Source organism: Neopelma chrysocephalum, unplaced genomic scaffold (assembly GCF_003984885.1).
Source record: "Neopelma chrysocephalum unplaced genomic scaffold, ASM398488v2 Primary Assembly neopelma1_59, whole genome shotgun sequence".
In the NCBI taxonomy this organism is placed as follows: Eukaryota; Metazoa; Chordata; class Aves; order Passeriformes; family Pipridae; genus Neopelma; species Neopelma chrysocephalum.
Genome location: NW_020897714.1, coordinates 28,828,986 through 28,839,533, shown reverse-complemented (window position 1 = coordinate 28,839,533; position 10,548 = coordinate 28,828,986). Strand labels below are relative to the sequence as shown.

At 52.6% G+C, this 10,548-nt stretch overlaps 1 protein-coding gene across 1 annotated transcript; it reads left to right on the top strand.

Moving 5' to 3' along the window:
• Nucleotides 1–34: 34 nt before the first annotated feature.
• On the top strand, nt 35–3,611 carry FBXL14 (F-box and leucine rich repeat protein 14). The gene has a single exon (XM_027680700.1). It carries the CDS (start codon nt 76–78, stop codon nt 1,276–1,278), a length of 1,203 nt encoding a protein of 400 aa, XP_027536501.1. The 5' UTR covers nt 35–75; the 3' UTR covers nt 1,279–3,611.
• Nucleotides 3,612–10,548: the final 6,937 nt, after the last annotated feature.

Sequence of the window (10,548 nt, the reverse complement as noted above, 5' to 3'; positions counted from 1 at the left end):
GGCGGGCCCCGGGCGGAAGCGGGCCGGGCCCGGCGGCGAGGGGGCAGCGGCGCGGCGGGGGCGGCCGGGCGCGCGATGGAAACGCACATCTCGTGCCTGTTCCCCGAGCTGCTCGCCATGATCTTCGGGTACCTGGAGGTGCGCGACAAGGGCCGCGCGGCGCAGGTGTGCACGGCCTGGCGGGACGCCGCCTACCACCGCTCGGTGTGGCGGGGCGTGGAGGCCAAGCTGCACCTGCGCCGCGCCAACCCCTCGCTCTTCCCCAGCCTGGCGGCGCGGGGCATCCGGCGGGTGCAGATCCTGTCGCTGCGGCGCAGCCTGAGCTACGTGGTCCAGGGCATGGCGGACATCGAGAGCCTCAACCTCAGCGGCTGCTACAACCTCACCGACAACGGGCTGAGCCACGCCTTCGTGGCGGAGATCAGCTCCCTGCGCTCGCTCAACCTGAGCCTCTGCAAGCAGATCACGGACAGCAGCCTGGGCCGCATCGCCCAGTACCTCAAGGGCCTGGAGGTGCTCGAGTTGGGGGGCTGCAGCAACATCACCAACACGGGCCTCCTGCTAATCGCCTGGGGCCTGCAGCGCCTCAAGAGCCTCAACCTGCGCTCCTGCCGGCACCTCTCCGACGTGGGCATCGGGCACCTGGCGGGCATGACGCGCAGCGCGGCCGAGGGCTGCCTGGGCCTGGAGCAGCTCACGCTGCAGGACTGCCAGAAGCTCAGCGACCTCTCGCTCAAGCACCTGGCCCGCGGGCTGGGCCGCCTCCGCCAGCTCAACCTCAGCTTCTGCGGGGGCATCTCGGACGCGGGGCTGCTGCACCTGTCGCACATGAGCAGCCTGCGCAGCCTCAACCTGCGCTCCTGCGACAACATCAGCGACACGGGCATCATGCACCTGGCCATGGGCAGCCTGCGGCTGTCCGGCCTCGACGTCTCCTTCTGCGACAAGGTGGGGGACCAGAGCCTGGCCTACATCGCACAGGGCCTGGACGGGCTGCGCTCCCTCTCCCTCTGCTCCTGCCACATTAGCGACGAGGGCATCAACCGCATGGTGCGGCAGATGCACGGGCTGCGCACCCTCAACATCGGCCAGTGCGTCCGCATCACCGACAAGGGCCTGGAGCTCATCGCCGAACACCTCAGCCAGCTCACGGGCATCGACCTCTACGGCTGCACCCGCATCACCAAGCGGGGTTTGGAGCGCATCACCCAGCTGCCCTGCCTCAAGGTGCTCAACCTGGGACTTTGGGAAATGACTGAGAGTGAGAAGGTCAGGTGAGACGAGGAGGGCGCCCCGAGACCTCCATCTCCTCTGGAGGGACTCACTGACTGACTGACTGCTGCAGAGGAGGAGAGAAAGAGAGAGGGGGGCACGCACAGAGTCATGCTACCCACGCACTCTGGCACCGCAGGGGGGAACACAGAGAAAGAGAGTATATCCTCGACCCTTCTGTGCTGCCTACCTACCCTTGCTGTGGAGGAGGAGCAGGAGGAGGAAGGGGGAGCAGGAGGAGAGAGAGAAAGCACCTATCCATTTTCCAGGTCATGCCTCAAGCTCCACACTGGGGAGACAGAGCTCTCCCTTCCCACAGCATCCTTCCCTGCGGAAGAGGTAGAAGCCGACACTCTTATGCACTGGGGCTAGAGACACCCCTCTTTATCCCCACTCCCTGATTCCATCCCCTCGCGCACTAAGGATGGATAAAGACAGACCCTTGTTCTGCCATGTATTCAGAATAGGTTATTTTTGGTTTTTATAAAGGAGAGTGGGAATGGAGATGGGAACAAAAAACAATAACAGCAGAAAAGGCTTCCTAGCTACACTTGTGTCCCCAGCCACCCAGTCATCCTGGGCTGGGCACAGATACAGCTTTTGGTAAAACAACCATTCCACCTCTGTGCTTGCCCCTCCCCTGTCCACACATTTGTGACAGAAATACTGCTCCCTAGGTACATTGATTTTTTTTTTCCTTTTAAATCTGTTTTCAGTCTCCATGTTATTCTCTGCTGTGGGTGGATACAACCTCCCACTATTCCAGTTCTCCACTGCACTGAGATTAGCGATAGCTACAGCCTCTCCTTTTGTCAGTATGTTTCCATGTCATCCTGCACTGTGGTTAATGGAAAAGCCTAGGCACTCCATTCTCTCTCCCCATCTCTCTACTGGAGATGAAGATGCCATTTCCTCCTTCTCTTGTCTCTGTGGGGACTAGGCACAGGCCCCAGCCTCTTAAGCCTTCCCGTGCACTGGGGGACGCTGAGAGTTACCGAGACTTGTCTTCCCTTTCATCATTCTCTCCTTTTCTCCCCTCCTTCTTCTTGGCAACAGGGATAGACATATCCAGCTACATATCCATTCCTCTTTGGATCGGGGGTGAGCAGGTAGAAGGGGTTTTTAGCTCCTTTCTACCCAGGGAACTTAAGGAAAAATCTCCAGCTTCATTTCTGCTTCATTTGAGATACTGTGACCTGTTTTTATTTTGAAATGCATAAAAAAAATTACTGCTACAAAAACAGCCTCTTACTCTCCCATCTATCCCTTGCTTACATCCTGTAACTGATCCCAGTTCACTCATTCTCCCCTTTACAGTATTCATTTTCTTACATGGTTTTATTTTTAAAGACATATGAAGTTGCTGTTCTTGTGGATTTTTAAGTACATTTTTTTTCTGCTGAATATATTCTATATATATAAATATATATATATATGATGTCTGGCTACCTCGTTTTAATTTGTTACTTTTTTTTTCCCCTCCTCAAAAGCCCTGGAATTCTTACAGGAAAGAGATTTTGAGACTGAAACATTTTTGTGCCTAGACTGGAATAATGCCCCTTGGGTTTGTTCTTCTTTTTGCCCCTCCTCCCCCCGCCCCCCCTTTTTTTTCATTTTTGTTTTCAGGCTTACCCTACTGTGTCCCACCTTCACATTCTGGTTGTGCCTCTCCCTCCCTCTTCACTGGGGACTGGGGACCCAAACTGTGCTTCTGCATTTTTACTCTTCTAGCACAAACATGTAACATGAGAATCCACGCTGAGGATTGGGCTACTGTTAACAGAAATGTGTAAAATGCAAGTTTGTTAAAAAAAAAAAAGTTATATATATGGATATATGCAAATGCTTTCCCTTCCCCTCCTAAACCACCTACAAAAGGTCACTATGCCAGCCTTCCTGTTTGTAGGTGGAGAGGAGCAGAGCTGGCCTACAGGCCCTGAGGCTGCAATGTGAAGGGGAGGAGACTGAAGTTCATCTGTCTTATCTCTGTTCTGTCAATAAAATGGAGCTGGGTCTTTAGATTATTTTTTAATTATTATTTTAAAGAGGAAGAGCAAGTTTGGGGTTTGTTTTTGTTTTTTTTTGTTTTGTTTTGTTTTTAAATATCTTGGCTTTTTTTTTGCTCATCTGTTCCAAATCTCAAATCCTCCACAGTAACAGGCCAGACCATGGAGTTAACGCAAACCCAGAGACCCCTATGGATTAATTGTACTGTTTGTGAATTTGTATAAAAAAAATAACAAAGATCCTCTTAAAACATTTTATATTCTTACAGTAAAAGGTTAAACATATTTATATAATAAAAGAGGAAATATGAAGTATGTTTTTGAAAAAAAAAAGCCGTATCTGTGTTGTCTGTGCTTTTTAAAGATGTGTATCTGTATCTGTTGGGTTTGGTAAGTACAGCCTTGTGGCTGAGGGTGGGAGTTCGGGGCTGCTTGGTCTTGTGAGGGATGGAGGAGGAGAAGGAAGGAAGAGAGCCTGGTGCCTCCTGTGCAGGATGTTGAGTAACATCATCATGAAGAGTTTGTAAGGAAGGGGTTTGGCAGGACCAGCCTTGTCTGCGAGGGTGCTTGGCAGCATCCCTGGGGACAAACCCAGTTCAGCTGCTTATTGGTGTGAAGCGTCAGCTGAGTTTGAGGTCATGCAAACCAAAAGTGCTGAAGCTTGCTAGCAGCTGAATCGACTGCTCAGAGATAGAGGCAGACATTTGTGAGTGGGGGAAGAAGGGCTGTGTTTCTTGATTTTTTTTAAGCTCCAGGTAGATGGTATGGTAGAGGGCTTTTTACTTATTTAAATTGAGGCCCTCCCTGGATGGAAGGCCCATCCAATAATAACATTTTCCAGCAGTGACAACCACCGAAAACCTGTGCCCTTGTGGACCTGGGAAATCTGAAATATCTTGGTTGATTTCTACTGCTCAGGCAAAGATTAAAGAGAAAGTAAAGTGGGACCGTGTTGAAAAAAAAAAAAAAGTTTGAATAATCTAAGGTGTCCTTTGTCCTATACCATAATCTTTCTCCTCAACGTATGACTTTTAACCCGATGGGGTCCCTTTTTAGCCTCCACGACGTGGGGTGTTTCATTGTTGTTGGAGATGGAGCTTAAGCGGTGTTTATAGGGCAGCGACAAAGCCCGTCCCCCCCAGGCCGGCGGCGGGGCTTGCTCGCCCGCTGCCCCCTTCCTGCCTCGAAGGAGGGGGAATGCGAAATGGTGGAAGAAGCCGGAGCCATTGTTCAGGAAAGTTAAAAGAGGAGCTGTCCTTGCTTGCTTGCTCAGTCATGCATACTCAATCTGGCCGGGCCCGGGTCCCTATGGAAAGGAGGAGGGCGATTCTTCCCCTCTTTTTAACATTCCTCTCCAGGCCTGGCTGTATTTAAGCTGCTTTCCTCCGCGCCGAGGAGGAGGGAGGGGGATGGTCTGAAGTTCCTGTACATTTGCATTTTAAGCACTTCCAGCACTGAGCAGGCCACTTTGTTCCCCCGCTCCAGCAGCCCTGGCCTGGTGCTGCTCCAGGTGGGTTGGATGCCCTACCAAAGCAGGTCCTCTCCGTGCCCGGGCCTGCCCTGGGTGCTCAGCCTCTGCCTCCACAGGTATTTTGGCTGAGGCTGGACTGGACATACTCTTTTGTTGCCAGCTCTAACCACCTCACCTCTTTTATGTCAGTGCCACATTTCAAAGGGGAAAATAGTGCCTGACTCTGGCCCTCTTAAAAAGAAACACCATCTCCTCTGCATCCTAAGAACCTGGACTATCTCAGGGTTTGGACTTTGCGGTATGTGTTGTTTTATTCCCTCCTTTCCAAGACTTCCAAGCTTTCTGCTGGGAGTCCATCACAAAAGCTGCATTGTTCGCTTTAGGGAAAGCCACCACAATTGGATCTAATTGACCCTGACACTATATCCATCTTCCTCTACTTGGAGGGAGGTATGGGGTCTGCCTTTCCTGCGTTAAGAAAAGAGTTTACAGTAACATCTTGATGGAAAAAGAGCGTGTATGTAAATGTTATAAACAATGGGAATTCCAGATCAGGTTCCAATAACAGCTGAAAACATAATTGTTCCTGGGGTCGGCAGCAGTCCCAGCCAAGGATGGGGAGTGAGAAACCTCTCATAAGGTAGGTTTGGTTCTGCTGGGTTTGAGTGAAAACAGCATCTCCTTAATAAGGCCCATGTTCACATGGATAACGGTGGGACACCTATATCTAAATATAACATATGTGCTCATAAGCTTTGTAATCAGAACTAGGACAGTATTTTTTTTCCCCTAAAAAATCCCCCAAACTTCTTCTCTCGACTTATATAAAACACCAAACCAAAAGCATTGCCCAGATGGCTTGACATCCTTTTTAAGGGGAACCCAAGCCAAAGGAAGCTGCCAAAACCAAAGCCTCCCTGAAGCCCAGCACTGGGCTGTTCCCGTAAATGGAGCAAGTGCTCCTCATACCTTCCTCTCATGCACCAGTGTGACAGCACCTCGAGACAGATACAGGCCAGCAACTATTGACCAATTACAACATATACTGCTCAGCATAACAAGGAAACTTTCACTCTCTGACCACTCCTGAATTTTTGAACGTGACTAAGCTGGCAACTGGGGTAGAAAACCATAAAAAACACCCCACTACTTGGAAATGAGCTGGAAGTCTCCTGTCTGTGTCAGTGAACCCACAGTGCCCCAGTGGTGGCTTTGGTGCCAGTCTTCACTGCTGTGCCCAGCAGAAGAGCTCCCATCCCTCCCTCCCAGCCATGCTTGGCTGGGGCAGCAGGGTCCCTTGCCTACGGCTGCACAAACCAGGGCATGGGGGATGAACCAGGGACCTGGTTTATGGACCAGCAGCTCTGGGGAACAGAGGGGCCACGCTCAAGAGGGGGTGACAGAGAGCAGAGCAGGAGCCATGTGAAGGAGGGATGAAGTGACTGATCAGGAGAGGAGGCGGCCAGGGACTGAGGGGCAGCAGCTGCAGTGAAGTCCTGCATGTGCATGGGGGTCCCTGCTCTGCTGCAGCAGCTGCTCCCCTGGCCAGATCCATGGCTGGCTCCTCTCCCTGGGAGACGGGAAGGAAAAGCAGGCTCCACCTGGGTCCTACTGCCCTTGGACTAGCACATGGGAGGTCCATGCACGACAGATTTATACATTTTATACCATCCCACTCCACGCTGTGGGTTCAACTGAATCAGTTTGTCATGGTGATTCTGGGGTCCTTTGTTTCGCCGGTAATAAATAACGGGGTCACGGGGCAGCTGTCAGGCAAACCACCTGGGGCCTGTGCTACGACCAGAGGTGATCTCTGTGCTAGACAGTACAGAGCTTACTATTGAACCTGCCCTTTGGAGGTCAGGGAAGGGTTAAAATGAGAGCTGGGTGGTCAAAACCCCCACAGTTTTTGAAGCCAAAAGCTAGAAGTTAGCACAGGCTGCCATTAACAGCTCAAGGGTAGATGTCCCTTGGATCCGGCAGCCTCCCTACGTACATACGTGGGATGCTTCTAAAGCAAACTCGACCTTTTTTGTTTTCTCTCTGCCTCCTCCACCTTAAATGCTACTCTTTTAGCCAGCAGCTCTTTACTAGTGCCTTCAATGGAGGAAAAAGATAAATGGATAAGCTCAACTGGGTGGTGTGGGCTGGATGTGAGGACCCCTCAGCACACCAGTGAGGCCCCACGCCAGAGCTGCTGGCTGGGCTGCAGGACACTCCCCACCGTGGCCAGCCAGCAAGGCCGTCCTGCTCAATTCCCCAGCCCCAAGCTGCACGAAAGAAAGAGCTGGAGAGGGTTCATCAGGCTCCTGTGCCAGAACTTAGACTCCAGCCACATTTGGCAGGAATGCTAGTGTTTCTCCCCCTTCTTTAATTAAATCTACCAAATGCATTAGCTCAATGACAGCCCAAACTGAAAAGGACACGATCGAGATTTTGAAAAATCTGAATCTGATCTGTCCCTGCAACAGAAAGATGAATGGAAATGGGATTTTCCTAAAAAATTTCCTAAAATCCTCAGTGTGTCTTGGAAAAGGTGTCAAAAGTTTAATACCAGGGCCTGGACACATGCCTTGAGTAAGTATTTCCACATGAGAGGGTTACTGAGACATAAACCAAACTCACATTCTGCTACAGAAACTAACTCAGATCTAGGAATGGGCAACTCCTCCTAGTTATTTTCCTTCCTCTGAGTCTTGTTTCTCCAGGCACAGTCTAGTGATTTCACGATTAAGCAATTTCCCCTCCCACCTTTAAAAAAAAAACCACAACAAAATCCCAAACAAATTTTATCTAAGCTTTGTCCTCTTCCTCCCTTTCCTTCACCTTTCTCCCCCAAAGTGTCCCAGCTTTACAACCCCTGGGTAACTTCAGGGGCGCGGCAGTTGGCACGTACAGACAGCACCACACGGACACACCGATAACAGCTCTGCAGCCAGCAGGCTCTCTGCTTGTTCAGTGAGCTGAAATGCCAATAAATCCCTGCCATTATCTCCCTTTGTGACAGCCACAGTGGCATTACTGGCACCCCAGCTTCAGCACGAACCAGGTGCATCCTTCAGTGTTATAAACTCCTCCTGCCACACATTGGGTAGAAGTCTCCTAAGGCTGTCGTGGCACAGGTGAGCTGGTTTCCTCTGCTCCTCCAGGCTCCTGGAGCTGCCAGGGATGCAACGCCTGACTCTCAGCTCTGGCAAACCTCCACCCGCTTAGTTAAAGCCCCCTACGCACCACCAATCCCTGTGCGAATGGACCGGAGGTGACGGGCACCACGAGATCCCTGGGGCTGCTCGTCTACCCGACACCCAGCGAAACCAGACGGCGACGACACCGCTGCCTGTGACACCGGCGGGGCTTCCGCGAGCGCACGGGCTGGGTGGAGCATCCCCATCCCCGCTGCCGCCGGGAGCGGCGGAGCCGGCGACAGCCCCCGGTCCCGCCGACCGCCCCGCCGCGCCCCGGGGTCCCGCCTGCAGCGGCGGCGCGGCCCCGGCAGGCGGCAGCATTGCCCGCCGAGTGCGGCCCCATTGCCCGCCGAGTGCGGCCCCGCCGACCCCCGCGACCTCGCGCGGTTATTCCCTGAAACCAGAGCCTTTCCACCGGGTTGCTGCGCCGTGAGAAGTCCGCGCCAGGGTACCTGTGCTGCCTCGGGGGAAGGGGGGTCAGCTGGGGCGTCAGGTGGGAGGGGTGGGAAATGGGATGGATGGATGGACGGATGGATGAGAGGGCCCCGTTTGGCAACCCTGGACCACGGCTGCGCGGACGCGACACCCATCGGTGTGGCCGAGGTGGAAGGTACCAAGGGATGGCGAACTCTACTGCTCCTCATCATCATCACCACCATCAGTATTTGGTGGTGGTGAAGGGTCCCGAGGGTTTGCACCGTAAACCAAAATGGGAAGCCACACTTGGTGTAGCTGGACCAGTCACAGAACCACTGAATGGTCTGGGTTGGAAAGGACCTTAAAGGTCATCTCGTTCAAACCCCCCCTGCCATGGGCAGGAACACCTTCCACTAGAAGGTGGTTGCTTAAAGCCCCGTCCAACCTGGCCTTGAATACTTCCAGGAGTGGGGCATCCACAGCTTCTCTGGAAAATCTGTTCCAGTGCCTCACCACTCTCACAGTAAATAATATTTCTGATACCTAATCTAAAACTACCCTCTTTCAGTTTACAGCCATCACCCCTTGTCCTGTCACTACATGTCTTTGTAAAAAGTCCCTCTCCAGCTCTCTTGTGACCCCTTTAGGTACTGGGCGGTGCTCTAAGGTCTCCCTGGAGCCTGCTCTTCTCCAGGCTGAACAGTCCCAACTCCCTCATAGAACTGCTCCAGCCCTCTGATCATCTCCATGGTCCTCCTCTGGACTCACTCCAACAGGTCCCTGTCCTTCTTATGTTGGGATGTGCATCAATGCACCCCACTGTTGCACGAGAACTTCACGTCCCAGCCTAACAGGCTGCCTTCTGGAAAACATCCATCCTACACTTAGCACTTCGGCCTGAAGTCTGCATCTCTTGACACCTATAGCTTGACACCAAGAAAATTATTTTGTTTATTTGGTTTTTTAAAAGCGTGCAAGTGTGAGAATGGTAATGGAGCAGGACCAAACTTAAACTAAAGCTTGGATTATTTTATTTCAGTTTTGTTGTGCAGGGCTTTGCTATGTTGTCGGCACAGATACTCCACTGGGTACCTCTGCAGTGATTAAGGTATCTGGAGCTGTATGCGCGTGTCCTTTTTAACACATAAACTTGAACAGTCTTTTTTATCCAGTTCTCACACTGCTGCTACAGATACAGTGATGGTGTCTTTTTCAGAAGCAACTGTACCTTATAATTTAGAGAATTAATAATTAGCTTCTGCAGGCTCATTACACACACAGACGTCAGAAAGAGAAACATCAGCATTAATGGGAAAGAGAGGTGGAAGCAACTTGACTAAGGTTATGTCCCAGACCCACGCGTGGCCAAACAGTGCCTGGCGTCAAGCTCTTCCATCTCCAGTCCTGCTGGTTTCTGTCACTTGGAGCAGCAAAAACGGAAATGAGTTTTCCAGCCTAAGGTAGCCCAGGAGAGGCAGAGTCAGGACAGAGAAACCCTAAGCACAGAGGACATCTTCCTACTCTTCTCACGGCAGGCTGTGCCACCCAGGTCCCCAGAAGTGCTGGTGTACGAGCGTGGGCTGCGGAAGAGCTCCCAGCAGCAGGAGCCCCTCCAACAAGCCATCCATCTCTCCCTGTGCAGACTCTCCAGCCGTCATGGCTTTTATTTCAGGCAGCGGCGAGTCTCACCAAACAAACGCGGAGATGACAGAAAGCGCCGCCCTGACAGCCCTGAAGGCCGACGTCCCGTCACAACAACAGGTAGGGCTCGGGTTGCAGCTCTCCCAGCTGCTCCAGCTACATCTTCACCACGACTGTCCCTGCAGCGAGGCTCGGGGACCACCCATGCGGATCAAAGCCACGGGCACTACACGGTCCCTAAGGCTGCAAATGCTGTCTCCCCTCGTGGATTCCCTTCCCAAGAGGCACCTGTCCATTAGCACAGACTTGCCCAGACCACACCAAAGGCCAATCAAGCGACAGCGACTTTCAATCTCCGGGCCCAGACCACATGGCGCGAGGACTTGTGCCCGGGCTGCCCTCTCCCTTGCCCTCACCTCCACTGGTTTCAAATGCAGCATGCCAGGGGGACATTGGGGGGAACACTGTGGGGGACATCATCTCCCGCCCACACCTGCCAGGGAGTCAGCGAGACAGGGGGAGGCTGCATGTGAGCGGCTGGGTGTAACTTCCACCC

What these genes read in the sequence shown, in the direction of transcription:
- FBXL14 (XM_027680700.1), top strand. Translation starts at nt 76, where the DNA reads ATGGAAACGCACATCTCGTGCCTGTTCCCCGAGCTGCTCGCCATGATC.